At 40.0% G+C, this 16,875-nt stretch overlaps 1 protein-coding gene across 1 annotated transcript in view; it reads left to right on the forward strand.

Annotated features, from left to right (window-relative positions):
* The window catches only part of IARS2 (isoleucyl-tRNA synthetase 2, mitochondrial), a 60,141-nt gene that overhangs the window by 26,387 nt on the left and 16,879 nt on the right, over nt 1-16,875 (forward strand). The window contains exons 15-17 of the mRNA XM_075925218.2: nt 7,264-7,372; nt 9,334-9,436; nt 16,169-16,294. Coding sequence (XP_075781333.2) covers nt 7,264-7,372; nt 9,334-9,436; nt 16,169-16,294 — 338 coding nt within the window. The remainder of the gene's footprint in view (nt 1-7,263; nt 7,373-9,333; nt 9,437-16,168; nt 16,295-16,875) is intronic.

A 16,875-nucleotide genomic window follows, 5' to 3' on the forward strand; every position in this document is an offset into this window, starting at 1 on the left:
TTATAAGACCTAAGACTAGAGTTACTGCTGAAAATGTTAATTATAATTACACATTTATAGCAATGTACATCAGTGCAGAAGTTGTACCTTCTGATCATTATGTGTAGCAAGAGCAATTTGCTGTGCCTTTCTACTGCATTTCCTAATGCAAACACTTAGGATGTTTCTAGACTACAGGGTTTTTTCGAAAAAAGTGGCTTTTTTTTAAAAAAACTTCCCTTGTGTCTAGACTGCTGCCGTGTTCTTCTAAAGTAAATCGAAAGAATGCGGCAATTTTTTTCAACTACGGAAAAACTCGTTTTACGAGGAAGAATGCCTTTTTTTGAAAGTACTCTTCCGAAAAAAGGCATTATGTAATGCAAACTGTGCTTTTTCGAAAGAGAGCATCCAGACTGCCTGGGTGCTCTCTTTCGAAAAAGTGGCTAGCTTTTTCGAAAGTACTGGTTGTAATCTAGACGCTCTTTTTTGAAAATATCTTTTGAAAAAGCTCTTTTGAAAGAGGTTTGCAGTCTAGATGTAGCCTAAATGTTGAGTAGATCAGTCTTTCAGTTTTCTTAGGTTAATTTTTGACATTGTAAAAGCTCACATGTTTAGTGCCTGAGAGGCCATGCTTGGAATGTAATACAATAAAAGTTGCAATTACTTAGGCAATATAAAGAAAACAAAGGAACAATATTTTTAAAATTTTTGAAGTACTTGATTTATCCAGTGGAGACTCCTAAATCAGGTGCCATTTCTGTGTAATAAGTTGGTACAGTGAATTGTTTGTTGAACTTTAAACCAGGAGTATTCAGTTGTGTGATAGCAATCTTGTTGAATTGTAAAACTTGTTGGCATTAGAGATTTTATTTCCTAGCAACGCAGTAAGGCGACGGTATCATCAGTAAACAGTGTATTTTCTAAAGACACTTGTATACATTAAAGTTCATATTTTTAAACAAGTTGATTTGAGAAAAGTGACTATACTAGAGCTATTTGCATTCCTAAACACATCCTTGAGGAATAACCATGAATTAAAGGCACAGTTGTTACACAGTGAGTTCAGTAAAATTATCTACAGGATGCCTTTTATTTTGTGCTGTTATTGTGTTGCTCTAATAGTCCTCATAGTAGCATTAGCTATTCACATTTATCAAAAGAAATGGAAAGAATATAGTGACTGTGCATTTATTAGAACATTACTCCAAATAGGGTGGACATTGTGTGCCAGCTTTTTCTACTATCTGAGACAAAAAACTAAGATTAAAAGTACATATTGGTAACTTAAGGGTGTGTAAATTCCAGACAAATAGCAGTCAGTAAAAGTACCATAATTTAAAGTAAGGAAATACACTGTAAAGGTAGCTGAACTATCTTTACTCGGCATGCTGTCGTTTCATGATCGTAGACCTGAAGTTTGAGGAGTATCCAAAATGGGCTAGGAACTTCCAAAATTAGAAAAAAACCTCTGCCATGAATATTTATAAAAATTTGGTGGGGTGGGGAGTGGAAGCTGGATGGAGAGGAACTGGTTGGGGATTTGGCAAAGCAGAGAGGAATGTTTCTGTTAAATAGGTAAATCTAGTAAATTATTATTACTAGTCTATGTTCCATTGTCTTGCCATAAGTGTTCAGAAGGACTTTTCTACTTGTAGGGAACATCACTTCTTAATGCCACTTAATCACACAACTGTGTGAAAATCACATTTGGTTTTGGTGGAAAAAATTCTTCTTTTTCTACTTATATCATTCATGTCCTCTAGGGAGAGCAGTTTGTGGTTTGTGCTGTCTTTCTACATGCAGAGTGGTTAGTGAACTAACTTGATTTCTTTTAATGAAAGTATAGATCTCCTATAGATTTTTTTTTTCTGACAACCTGTTAAAACTGTTGTGTTCTAGCACTCATATTTAAAAATCTTAACCTTTTAAAAACTCATCAGTTAATCTTTGGTTCTGTGTATTAGGTGTCATTGAAATAAGGTAAGTAAATTGAGTACATTTCAGTTCTCTTCATGGTCACATTGGCATCAGTAATGCTTTCTCTGGAGAAAGTCACATGGTCTCTTAACACGAAAGAAATATTGGTCTCTTTAACCTCTGATGGTAGGACAAGAAGTAATGAATTTAAATTGCAGCCAGGGTGGCTGAGGTGGGACATTCAGAGAACATTCCTGTCAGAATGATTAAGCACTGGAATATATTGCCAAAGGGGGAAAAAAAAAGAAAAAAAAAGCAATGAATAGTCCCGCATCACCTTAGAGACTAACACCGTACACCCACACCTGACGTGACCACTGTCACAGATGCATCCCTCATGAGATGAGGAACCCACATGAACAGTCACACTGCAGAGGATATTTTGACTCCTTAGGGGGACAGGAAACATACAAACTTACTAGAACAAAGAACAGTCAGTCCAGCTCACATTGCATTGTGTTTCACCCATTCAGTCCTGCCCAGCCCCCTGCTACCTGTGCAGAAAATATGCCATGACAGGGCTTAGATCATCCTCATTGCCATCAATTGGCCAAGATAGTTTCAGTTTCTGGATTTCCTTAGAATGTCATTCTATCCTCCCATCAATATCGATCTCTCTCCAAATCTGGTAACTCAGAAGAATGGCAGGGCCAGACATCCCAACCCATTTCATCTTCATCTCATGGCCTGGTATTTGGATAGGCATCAGCCCAGGAATGTTCATTTTCAAAGGCCATTCTAACTACCCCCAATCACAGCAGAAAAGTCTTCATCAAAAATCATGAGAATCAGCTCAAATTCTTGTCATTTTAGATTATATTCTATCCCTCAGGTAATCTGGACCTAATTAGCTTGTTGCAAGTCCACCGGGAAGCAGCCATTGCCTGCCATCGTCCAGTGGAAGGCCATGGGTTTCATTTCACGTCCACCATTTGTTTTCTGGAAAGCCTCATTAGGATCTTTCTTCCAATAGCAAAAATATGCCCACAATTATGTGGCATTTCGGCAATGCCACTAATGTAAAATCAGAACTGTAGCCCTCTTCCTTTGGGATGTGATGCTTCTGCACGTGCAATGGAAAATAACATCCCCTTTTTCTGCTGCTGTGTTGTAGCACAAGATCTAATTTGTTAACCGTCTGATCATACTCAGGTCTCCTTTGGTACTCTTGACAAAGCATCTGCATTGGTCCTTCAATTAACAAGTCCATTTTAATAAATATAATGTAAGAACCTTTTCCCAGTCATATATAAATCTCTGTTGATGATCATAGCATTGAAAAAGGATTTGGTATTGCTGATATTTTAACTGTAGAATATACTTTTAACACCATTTATATCCTAAGAACCTGTTTCCACAAAGAACTTGTGTAAACTTATGTTTCATCCCCACTGAGCAGAAAAAATGCAGGATAGAGTACATCTGCAAAGATAGCTGACATTGACTAATTTACTTGCTCATTTTTCATTGAGATTTTCTTTGCACCTGACAACAGCATGACTCTTTGCACCTATGTTTCAGATTAAGTATATAATTTATTTAAATATGTTGAATTCAGTTGCACTATTTAAGCACATCCATAGGTTTTCATGGTCTCATGTGATAGAGCCTGATGAAGTCAATGGAAAAGAGTCTAGTTGTCTTCCATAGGCTTGGATCATACCCCTAACCCCAGTACAATGGAATAATTTAACTTTCAATTCTTTCTTTATCTCCCTTGTTAATGTTTAACTGAATGAATGTGATTATTTTACAGCATGCCTATCTGTGCTTTTTAAACTTTTTGTGCTGAGCAAAAGATTTAAAATAAAACTTGGTTAATTGTTGTTGGCATTAAGTGCAATACATTTTAATCTAAAGGCTAAAGTCTGTAAGATCAAAGATCTAGAATCTTGAAATCCCTACTAAAAGGGATCATAAGTGCCTTATAGCAGGGGTGGTCAACCAGTTAGAGACCAAGAGCCAAAATAGTGGTGAACAGAGTGCAAAGAGCCACGTATTCACGTATTCTATATTTATTTGTATATATCTATATATAGAAAGATAAATAAATATAGTACACAAAATGTAGTGATAAAAATAACATTACAGGATATTTCGGACAAAAGCCAATAAAAAGTCACTAGTCACTTAAAAAATCCACGGCTAGTCCGTAGATCTTCAGAGAACTTGACAAGGACCAAACATCAAATAAAAAAAAAAACCCTTTAAATATACAGTAATATTCTCTCACTTAAAAGCATTCCTACCATGTATTTTAAATTTAACACTACTGCTTTATTATGTCCTGTGAGTTTTTTTTTAAATTAAACTGAACTGAGAAGTAAATTAGCACATTTTGAAGTGCCTGTTTCACACCAGCTTATTGATCTCTGGTATGGTTTCCTCATTTTTTTTACTTATAAAGATTATGGCTTTTTTTATCATTCTAAAAATTCAGATCCGTCCCAGACTGCAAATATGAGAGGTTCAAAAACAATAAGGGAGAGACTCATTTCTCAGAATAATTGCTTCAGTCTGGCAAACAATAGCCTTTGAAGTTTCTTTAAAGAATCACTGTAAACCAGATACATGCTGATTCTTTTTTTTTTTTTGCCCTGGAATTTAAACATGACATCTGTGTTGGCTGCCTTACTCTGGATCCATGAAGACTTTGAGTTGAACTTGCTTCAGTCCCCCGTCCCACTGCTCTAACCCAGTGCCCTACCTCTCCCCCAGAGCCAGGCATTCCCAGTCCCCCCTTCCCATCCCCACTTGAACCCAATGCCCTCCCGCAGAGCCAGGCACTCCTAGCCCTTCCCCCCCCCCCCCCCCCCCCCCGAACCTAATGCCTGGGTCCCAGAGCTGCCACCACTGTCACACACTTTTCCCTCCAGGCGCTGGGCGTGTGTGCACAGCAGCCGGCCATGAGCAGTCTGGGCACGCGGCTCAGAAGCAGCAGGAACAGTATTTCCTTAATCAAAGAGCTGTGGATTGGCCACCCCTGCCCTAGAGTTTTAATTTGAAAAACAGCTGAAAACTCTCTGGACTGTCAGATGATTTTGTGCACAGCTAACAAATTTACAGTCTGTTCTAATTAAAGTTGACTGAAAATCGCTACTATTTTACTGTTTTTCATTACAATTGGGATGAGAACTACCCAATAGATTTAGACAATCTACTGTACATTTGAGAGAGTTTGTTTGTGTCTGTCTCTGTGTCTGTTCAAGAACTCCTCCTAAATGGTAAGAGTGAGGAATGTTACATCTGGTGTGTTGTTTCTTCTTATGGTTTAAAGCCAAGGTAATGGTTTGCTTGTGCCAGGATGATGAGATGTGCCTGGAATGGGATTGCTTCTCATAAAATAGAAAGGAAGGGGTCTACTAGCAGGGACAATTATACTGTATAATGGCTATGAGGGGCGGCGACAGCTGAGGCCAAAGATGGGGACCGGGACAGCTATAATTCCACTAGGCCAGCCAGGTAAGCATGACGGTTGGGGCAAGGGGCGGGGAGGCCAGGTGCTGGGTGTTGGTAGGGTTGCCAAGTGCCCAGCATCTTCGCCTCCTGGCCAGTGGAAAAAAAATCAGAAAATACCGGATATTTTAGGTGTCCCGTATTCTCTGAATTTTTTTTTCCTGGACAGGAGGCAAAAATACCAGACAGTCCGGGTGAATACTGGACACCTGGCAACCCGTGTGTGTGTGTGTGTGTGTATATATATATATATTTTAGAGACGTTGTATGTCTGTCTGTCCCCCTGTCAGGGGACATGCACCTCTCTCCTGGCTGTGCCTGCTGGAGCCACAGTGGCCATGGACAGGCGCTTCTCACGTGGCCCCAAACTGCTGCAGTGAGACATGGCTGGGTTGTCCTGTCTCCCCATGGCAGCCAGCATACTGAAACCCTCATCTCCAGCCCCACTCCAAAGCAATGATTTAAATGAAGAAATATACAAATTATTTCAATTAAGGACCTGAGCAACGCTGGGTAAATCCTCTAATAGATTATAAATTATTTAATTGATCTGAAATTGAGGCTCAGAGTACTGCTATTTCTACCGACACATAATGAAGAATTCATAAAAAATATGAAGTATATTCACCAGGGCATGCAGTCTTTGCAGGCATACCATTATATCTGCTTTCTATCAGACAACAAAGACCAACTCTGAATATTTGTAGATGGTTTGTTTAGGTTCTTCAGTCATTTAGATGCCCCTTATTAAAATGTCTTTTCTTTATTTGCCCTTCATTGCAAGAATTGAAATTTTCTAGTTGACTTGGCAGAGAAAAATAGTCTATGGAACATCAATAATAGATGTCAAAGTTATTACTGTTTTCTGCTTACTCCCTATAATTATTATTGTACTTATTTAGTCTTTACATGTATTTTGCCATCTCTTGTGCAAAGATTAATATTTTATTGTGCTTTCTAACTGGATCTTTATTGATTTTTCTTAAAAGAATAAATTAATGATAGAAAAAACATAAACTCCACCCATGAGTCTTATACTTAGCAATGGCTGAATGTCCTTGACCTTTGCAATGTTGAACTTTTTTTATTGCAGGATGGATCTGAATATCGAAACTTCCATTACGCTAAACAAATAGATAAAGGCTATAAACACCAGGGAAAAAGAGAGGAATTGTCTCTGGGGGGAGGATGAAAGAAACTATTGAATGAACCCCATTACAGGAAAATTTTTGGCTAAAATCACGAAAAAATTCTGAATGTGAGATTGTGTAATAACCACCAATTCACACCCACCTCCCTCCCTCTAGAGACTTTTGGGTACCCATGAATTGTACTGTTTGCAACAACAGTTGCATACCAAGCTGTGGATTAGTTTGTTCATTATTTTACTGAAACTTGCAGTTTTATCATTCATTAATATGTGTAAAGAGCCTTGAGGTCCTGATATAAAATATGAGTGCAAAATAGGCTATATTATATTACCCTGTATTTTCATATTTTAGTAATATTTTGTCAGAGGCTCATGTCAAAAAGTAAGCTTGCAGGTTGCATATAAATTCTCAGAGATGAATGAGTCTCAGCATTTAATGACCTATTATTTTGTGTGTTAGGTGCTTGAGTAGTTGGGGATTTTAGTTTGATAACTTGTATTGCTTATTTTCCTTAAAGTAGTAAATAAACTAGTTCTTTAATAGAACAGAAGCATGATGTTCTATAACCACTTACAGATACATCTACTACAGCACTTCCTTTTTACCGTGAGCCTACCATAAGAATTTAGTAATCTAATATAAACTGATGGATGTATGTTTGTTTTTTTTTAATCCGTTGACAAGATATTTTTGTTTTAAGGTGCAGATCAAAAAGCAGATTTATACTTGGAAGGAAAAGACCAATTGGGAGGCTGGTTTCAGTCCTCTCTCTTAACTAGTGTGGCAACAAGAAAAAAAGCACCTTATAAGTAAGTGTTGGTCTGAAACAAGGCAATTTATTGAGCTTTTATGTAATGAGAGTATGGTTAGACTTACTGGCATGCTTACCCGGTAATCAGTTAACTATCCTGGCTGGAGCAGCCCCTGCCCGTAATGCTCTGAGCCAGGCTGACAGAATCCCAGCCATAGCAGGCTTGGCCAGAGCACCTCCCGCCCGCAATGTGGCAGGCCTGGCTGGCAGGACCCAGACAGTCTGCATCAGCCCTCCATGGCTAACCAGTGAAATGATACGATTTTAACTATTTAACCAGTTAACTGCTTTAATGGATTTTTACATCCCTCCTGCTAAACAATACTAGAACGCTGTTTATAATAATATTTTTGGATGTTTTCTACATTTAAAAAAAATGTTGATTTCAGTTACAACACAGAATAAATTGTACAGTGTTCACAAATACTTGAATACTTGATTACAAATACTTGGATTAAAAAAGGTAAAAGAAATAGTATTTCTCAGTTCAGTTCATCAATGTAAACGAACTTGCTTGACATGTTGGCTGAACAAGAAGTAGAACTGATAGGACTTATGGCTCTAATGTTTTACATTTTTTAATTTTTTAGTGCAGTTACATAAAGTCTGTACTTGTAAGTTTCACTTTCTTGATCGAGGTTACACTATAGAGTTGTTTCTTTTTTACAGTCCAAGTATTTGTAATCAAAGTGACTATTGTACACACTTTGTTTTCTGTGTTGTAATTGAAATCACAATATATTTGAGAATGTAGAAAAGCATCCAAATATTTATAATAAACGTACATTGGTATTCTGTTATTTTTTAACAGTGCAATTAAAATCATAATTAGTTGTGATTAATTTTTTTAATTGAGTTACAGTTTGTTTTGAGTTAATCACTGGAATTAACTGTTACAAGTTGGACCTCCTTGGTCCGGCACCATCGGGACCTGACCAGTCCCAAACATGAGAATTTGCTGGATGAAGGGAGGTCTCCTGCCTCCAGCCCCCAAGACTATTGCCTGCTTTCAGTTCCCCTGGGTGTCACAGACTCCATCTCCTGCCACAGAGCTGCAGCCTTATATTTTGTGGGCTCCAGCCTTATTTTTTGAGGGCTGTCCTCTAACCCCGGGGGCTGCTGTGGGGCTCTGGCCCCATGCTTCTAGATGCTGCCAAAGGACTCCGGCCCTGTGCTGCTACCAGGGCTTCCTCCCCACACTGCATTCCCAAAATCTGCCATAGGGCTTCAGCCCTGGGCTGCCTTCAGCTGAGCTGCCGACCCTGTCTTCCTCAGTCCCGGCTGGCCCTCCTGCCTTTAGGCTCTCAGGCCCGCTGGTCCAGGAGCCAGACCACGGATGTTGCTAGACACACAGAATGCTAGTTTGCAGAGGTACAGCCTTTATTAATTGATAGGCCTAGTAAAAATAATCAACCTAAGATTTTGTTTTGTTTTTAGTTCCTCTGGGTGCACAGAGAACAGTGAATAGATGCAGTAATTTGGATTACTGAATTGATTATGCAGTTTACTGAAAAAGTAACATGTTCAGTAAGGATGCATACATAATACTACTTGGATTTTAATAAATAATTTATATGAGCAAATGTGTGTGTACTGAATGTAAATGTCTGGGTTGGTCATATGGCAAAATGAATTGTATAAAACATATTGTATGTGCATGTGTTCCTTATATATAAGGTAAATTACCATTGACTTCAGTGAAACCAAGATTTTTACCCTTGATTTTAGATTTAATCTACAATTGGTGGTTTTGTTAAACTAGGAAGACTGTTGGGGATGTATTTCTGCTCTTCTCTAGAAATAAGTTTCAATATTCAATAGATTCTATCTTGGATCGAAAATTTCTTGGTTAGAATATACTTCTGGGAAGACAAGACTGCCACACTAGAAAGATATAAATCACAAGGCTGAATTTATTTTTCAGTAGTATTGGTTTGTTTTTTGTTTTGTTTTCCTTAGGACTCTTGTGGTTCATGGATTTACTCTGGGTGAAAAAGGAGAGAAGATGTCTAAATCTATTGGCAATGTGGTTGATCCTGACATAGTAATCAATGGAGGCCAAGTAAGTCATGACACACATTGTGTCATGGATTTTTTTTTTGTATGTCCAAGTATTGCAGTCATGTTGTTGTATAACTTTTCCCTGTGAAGCTGCTTTATGGCAGAATATTGGAAAGTTGCTATATAATGAAGATGTATTTAAATTCCATTGAACTGAAATTAAAACCCATGAATTGTTTCACTTCAGCTTTGAAGTGTTTTAAGCTGTAGTACATTTGAGGTTTATTTTATTGACTAAATCCATTCTGTAGTGATAGGGAATGGGAAGGGATTGTAACAATTACACTGAAGATATAGTTCAGTTCTAAGCTATTGAGAGAGTTTACTGCGCACTTTTCCCTCGGGGTTTTTTTTAGCGTTAAAGTCAGGGTGCGCATTATCCATAGGAGGGTTTTTTTTTAAGTTTTCATTTGGCGGTTCCACGGCAATTAATTAATCACAGGACACCAGAGGTTAAGTTGATTTTTATTAGCCTCAACAAGCAACTATATACACAGTTTCAAAAAGGTAAGTTAAACAAATTAAATCAACACTGCAGCGCAAACAAGCAAATACCAGTGTGTTAATTGATCATACTCATCTTTGAAGCCCTCAAATTCGCTTTTGTTAGAATCTTCCTCGAACAGTTGAGCAATATCTTCCTGGGTATAGTCCTCATAGAATCATAGAATACTAGGACTGGAAGGGACCTCGAGAGGTCATTGAGTCCAGTCCCCTGCCCCCATGGCAGGACCAAATACTGTCTAGACCATCCCTGATAGACATTTATCTCACCTACTCTTAAATATCTCCAGAGATGGGGATTCCACAACCTCCCTGGGCAATTTATTCCAGTGTTTAACTACCCTGACAGTTAGGAACTTTTTCCTAATGTCCAACCTAAACCTCCCTTGCTGCAGTTTAAGTGCATTGCTTCTTGTTCTATCCTCAGAGGCCAAGATGAACAAGTTTTCTCCCTCCTCCTTAAGACACCCTTTTAGATACTTGAAAATGGCTATCAAGTCCCCCTCAATCTTCTCTTTTCTAAACTAAACAAATCCAGTTCTTTCAGCCTTCCTTTATAGGTCATGTTCTCTAGACCTTTAATGATTCTTGTTGCTCTTCTCTGGACCCTCTCCAATCTCTCCACATCCCTCTTGAAATGCGGTGCCCAGAACTGGACACACTACTCCAACTGAGGCCTAACGAGCACAGAGTAGAGCAGAAGACTAACTTCTTGTGTCTTGCTCATAACACACCTGTTAATGCATCCCAGAATATGTTTGCTTTTTTTTTTTTTTTTGCAACAGCATCACACTGCTGACTCATATTCAGCTTGTGGTCCACTATAACCCCTAGATCCCTTTCTGCCGTACTCCTTCCTAGACAATCGCTTCCCATTCTGTATGTTTGAAACTGATTGTTCCTTCCTAAGTGGAGCACTTTGTATTTGTCTTCATTAAACTTCATCCTGTTTACCCCAGACCATTTCTCCAATTTGTCCAGTTCATTTTGGACAAATTTGTCGCAACTCCTCCCAGCTTGGTATCATCTGCAAACTTAATAAGCGTACTTTCTATGCCAATATCTAAATCGTTGATGAAGATATTGAATGGAGCCGGTCCCAAATCAGACCCCTGCGGAACTCCACTTGTTATACCTGTGGAAGAAAACATTGTCCTCACTCTGAGTTTGTAAGCAACAAGTAGCCAGAGGCAGTTTTATTACGAGCTGCAGCAAGGGAAAAACTGGTTCGGACGGGGGGGGGAAGTCCCCCCCCCCTCACCGAGGCAGATCTTCGAATACAAGCAATTATGAAGCAGTTTATATACTGTCTATTAAATATAATAACAATAACAATTAGTCTCCTTCCCATTACAAACACCAATGGCTAACAGTTATTTAGTTCCACCCAGATGCTCCTCATTTCAAGGTCCCTACCAGAGTCAGCATTCTATCCTTATCTCCGTATGGAGGCGAGAGGCGAAGGCAGTGTCTAATTACAGATCTCGCGTTGTCAGGCCACAGACTTAGCCTGACTCTTGCTCTCTTGTTAACAAGACTAAGATGGCTGCACACAAATTCCCTTATTCCCTTTTCCTGCCTCCACATACCTTTCCAGCAGGATTGTGAACCATTAACCATTGAGTACGGTTATCCAGCCAGTTATTCACCCACCTCATAGTAGTCTCATCTAAGTTGTATTTGCCTAGTTTATTGATAAGAGTATCATGAGACACTGTATCAAACACCTTACTAAAGTCTAGGTATTCCACATCCACTGCTTCTCCCTTATCCACAAGACTCGTTATCCTATCAAAGAAAGCTATCAGATTGGTTTGACATGATTTGTTCTTTAGAAATCCATGCTGGCTATTCCCTATCACCTTGCCACCTTCCAAGTGTTTACAGATAATTTCCTTAATTACTTGCTCCATTATCTTTCCTGGCACAGAAGTTAAACTAACTGGTCTGTAGTTTCCTGGGTTGTTCTTATTTCCCTTTTTATAAATGGGCACTATATTTGCCCTTTTCCAGTCTTCTGGAATCTCTCCTGTCTCCCATGATTTTCCAAAGATGATAGCTAGAGGCTCAGATACCTCCTCTATCAGCTCCTTGAGTATTCTAGGATGCATTTCATCAGGCCCTGGTGACTTGCAGGCATCTAACTTTTCTAGGTGATTTTTAACTTGTTCTTTTTTTATTTTATCTTCTAAACCTCCCCCCTTCCCACTAGCATTCACTATGTTAGACATTCCTTCAGATTTCTCGGTGAAGACCGAAACAAAGAAGTCATTAAGCATCTCTGCCATTTCCAAGTTTCCTGTTACCGTTTCTTCCTCCTCACTGACCAGTGGGCCTACCCTGTCCTTAGTCTTCCTCTTGCTTCTAATGTATTTAAAAAAGTCGTCTTGTTTCCCTTTATTCCCATAGCTAGTTTGAGCTCATTTTGTGCCTCTGCCTTTCTAATCTTGCCCCTGCATTCCTGTGTTGTTTGCCTATATTCATTCTTTGTAATTTGTCCTACTTTCCATTTTTTGTATGACTCCTTTTTTATTTTTAGATCATGCAAGATCTTGTGAGTAAGCCAAGGCGGTCTTTTGCCATATTTTCTATCTTTCCTATGCAGAAGAATAGCTTGCTTTTGGGCCCTTAACAATGTCCCTTTGAAAAACTGCCAATTCTCCTCAGTTGTTTTTCCCCTCAGTCTTGATTCCCATGGGACCTTACCTATCAGCTCTCTGAGCTTACCAAAATCCGCCTTCCTGAAATCCATTGTCTCTATTTTGCTGTTCTCCCTTCTACCCTTCCTTAGAATTGTGAACTCTATGATTTCATGATCACTTTCACCCAGGCTGCCTTCCACTTTTAAATTCTCAACTAGTTCCTCCCTATTTGTTAGGATGAAATCTAGAACAGCTTCCCTCCTAGTAGCTTTTTCAACCTTCTGAAATAAAAAGTTGTCTCCAATGCAGTCCAAGAACTTATTGGATAGTCTATGCCCCGCTGTGTTATTTTCCCAACATATACCTGGATAGTTGAAGTCCCCCATCACCACCAAATCTTGGGCTTTGGATGATATTGTTAGTTGTTTAAAAAAAGCCTTATCCACTTCTCATCCACTTCATGTCCTCGACATCTTCATCCAGGTAATACAAATCATTGTCATCTTCACATACCAGTAATTCGCCCTAGGCCAATTCATCGTCGCTCGGTTCCATCCACAGGACATCATCCTTGCTGCCATCCATAGCATTAGAGATGCTGCATTTCAGAAACCCCTTCCTTATCATAGCGGGATCAAGTTCATGCCAGACATCCGCTATCCACTGGGTAACATCTTGCAGCATTGGTTTCGCATACGTCCACCTGCAGTAAATGTATGTGCACCTTCCAGGTGTTCCATTTCCTGCATAGTGCATCTTTCATTGGCTTGTTAACTGTCACATCAAGCGGCTGTAACGTTTTGGTCATTCCACCAGGAATAATTGCCAAGTCTGTTTTGTCCTGCTAAAGTCTTTTCTTGACAGATGGCATACGATGACACCGAAATGTATCCAAAACTATTAGAGTCCGCTTTCTCATAAGTCTACCTGGCAGCTTCGCCCAAACTGTCTGTAGCCAATCAAGCATTAAAGCTTCATCAATCCAGCCTTTAGGGTGAACACGCACATGAACAATGTTCAGGAAGATTACATTCCTTGGCATTGTCTTGTGCTTGAACACAATATAAGGAGGCAGCTTCATTTCGTCGGCCCTGCAAGCAAGCATTATGGTAAACCTAGACTTTTCATGGCCTGTGGTAGCAATGAAGACTGTCTTGGTACCTTTCAGTTCAAGCGTTGTGTCGTAGGGATTATTGAAATGTAATGGTGTCTGATCTGCGTTACCAATTAATGAAAGGTCGTAGCAATGCTACTTCTGTAGCTTTATGATAAACTTTTAGAACTGCAGTAACTTGGTGTCTGAGTCCATTGGTAGCTTCTGTGCGATTGTTGTTTGTGTCGGACCGATAGGCCATGGCGATTCATGAACTGATCGCCCCAGCCATATGAAGCTTTAAACCCGGCTGTGTTAGCACACATTTTGGCAATGGTCAAAGCCTTCATTCTAACTTCCGCAATGCTAACACCACCGCCTTGCTGTCTACGCTCAGCAATCCATTCAACCAGCTTGGCCTCCAACTCAGGATATGCAACGCTTTTATCTCACTCAGCCATCTTCATCCTAGGCAGCGCTTGCCGGCACTCTTTCTGCCGTCTCCAAAACCGAATGTTAGACTGCTATATTATCAAACTCATGGCTGGCAGCTCTGTTGCCATGAGCTTCAGCATAGCTAACAACTTTCAGTTTTTCAGTGGTTGTGTAAGATCGCCGACAACTCATGGCATTCCAAAGAGAACATGGAATACTGCGCACTATATACTCATGTGCTCGCGTGATTACCTGGCAATACAGAAAGGCAAGACAAAATACGGCAAAGTCGGGGTGCGCACTATAGATAAGAGTTCAGTTTATTCAGGGGTTCTGACGTTTAAAAGGTAAGTGCGCATTATGCATAGGTGCGCATTATACTTGATATTTTATGATATTATAAAGTGGCTTTCAATTTTTTTTTTGAAGCTGAACTAGATGTGTACTGCACGGAGAGATCTTTGCATTACAACAGTATGCAAACCATGCCATGAGGATGGATTTTATTTAAATCAAATTGATTTAAATCACTAGTTGGGAAGGCTCGATTTAATCATCAAAGTGCACTCTTGTTGGTTATCATAACCTTAATACATATTCTTCACAACTCAGTTATAGATGTAGATTTCATTTTTTAGAAGGTACACACTATGCATTTTTTAAACGGGGATTTATTTTGAAAACTTTTCAGGTTAGTTTTACAGCTATATCAGAAAATGAATGAATGATTGGTCATTTTATTTACCAAAGGTAATTGAGGCAGATATTTATGAAGTCATTGGGAGGTGACTTGAGTGAGGCTGTACTGGGCAGGGGGTGAGGCCACAGCTGCGTGGTGAGTTGCAGAGTCCTGTTCTAGCAGCCAGGGCCTGCGCTGTGGCCTTGTGGTGAGTTGCTGGGCCCTGCTGCAGCCATGTGGTGGGGGTGGCTGGGGCCTGCTCAGGAGAGAGGAGGGGGACTGGGGCCTGCCACAGCTGCTTGGTAGGTGAGGCTGAGGCCTGCTGGGAGGCTGGGACCTGCTGCAGGGAGGAGGGGGACAAAACATGCTGTGCAGAGGAGGAGGATGGAACCTCCTACATCGCGGGGGGCTGGGATCTGCTCTGTCCGGCGAGCAACTGCTGAGGCTGAATAAAAAAAATATGGGGGGCCGCAGGAGTCAGGATTGGAATGTATGAGAGGGCAGCAGTACATATTTTGGCAAACAGGAAATATTTATTTGCATAATGAATACACAAATGTTGCTGGTCTGCCACAAGTTTGTGCATGGGTTTGCCAGTCCCCAGTATAAAAAAGATTGGGAACCACTGGTATAGTAAAGCTGCTTGTCAGCTATTAATTAGATTGTGTATTGATTGATAGGCACGTCCTTATACTGAAGAAAGAAAATAATTAAAATCACAGTACAGCTGTGTTGGTAGCTTTAAGTCAGGGACGATTTCCCTTCCATGAGAGAACTGGAGAGGGGGGGCAAGTGATGTTTGTGGGTGCTGCTGTCAGTTGACGGAGTGGGTGGGAATTCAGTACATAAGCCAGTAGAGAATTTGAGCCCCATCTCTGTTCAATTCTTCCTATACTTGTATACTGGTTCTCCATTCACCTGATTTGTCTCCTGCTATGGGGAGGGAAGAGAAAATGGTTTGTCTTTTTCACAACCCTCTCCAAATGCATGGGGCTAGGATTTTGGTATGGTATGCTTCACGCAGTGTGATTGTAGAAAAGGTGGGGGCGGGCTGGATCAGCTCCTACTGGTGCCAAGCTGGAGCTGAAGCTAGCTGCATGCCTTTGATAGATCTTGTGAGGAGAGGTGGAGGGAGGCTATGACTGCTGTGGGCTTGTATTATTTAATTATTGTAATGCTGTAACAAGAGAGAGAGTCAAAACGAAGGGTGGGAGTCTCAATTTCAGAGTGTACATTTTAGTTAGAATTATTTGCAGACAGGTTTTTTTGGGCACAGATGCAAACATGATGTTGCTGACCTGACTTTAAAATGTGGTTGCAGTGTCTTCAACTGCAAACAAGTAGCACTGAAACGAGCTTTGCCTTTTTGTCGATGAACAGGACCACACTAAGGAGCCTCCCTATGGCGCTGACGTCCTTCGCTGGTGGGTGGCAGAATCAAATGTTTTTACCGAGGTTCTGATTGGACCAGCTGTACTTAGTGCTGCAAAAGATGATATAAACAAGGTGAGAAATGAATATAATGCATATATATGACATTTGGTTTCATATTTACAGAGTAGAATCAGTTGTGGCTTTGAAATTTTATCAGTGGAGTGCATTTGAGCTTTTCTTTTGGCTGAAAATGAAGGCTGTTTTTTCCTAAGCACATGAATATTATTGCTGACCTTTGTCATGTGCTGATGAAATAGCAATGTGTTTTATGGATAATAAAAATGTTCTTTAGCTTGCCTGTTTTTGGCTACTGCAGTTGGTATATAACCTGTTTGTTCAAAACTCTTCTGGTATCATCCTTGTGGTCCAGGAACTCTATTTTGTAATGATTAGAAATAATCAGAAAAATGGTAAAGCTTTTTCTAGTACAGGTTGAATCTCTCTAGTCTGGCACTCTTGGGACCTGACAGGTGCCAGACCATGCGAGGTCAATATTGTCTAGCAGCATTACCATCACTTCCACTGCTTACTGGGCTCTGAGAAGATATTTAGAGGTCAGTTAGAGCTACACAACAGCACAGACCACTAGGAGCCAGGATTGGTGGCTGTAAACAAATTGTATGGCACCGAAACTTAGCCACCCCTCTGATAAG

Source organism: Pelodiscus sinensis, chromosome 3, assembly GCF_052426305.1.
Source record: "Pelodiscus sinensis isolate ZL-2025 chromosome 3, ASM5242630v1, whole genome shotgun sequence".
Lineage (NCBI taxonomy): Eukaryota > Metazoa > Chordata > Testudines > Trionychidae > Pelodiscus > Pelodiscus sinensis.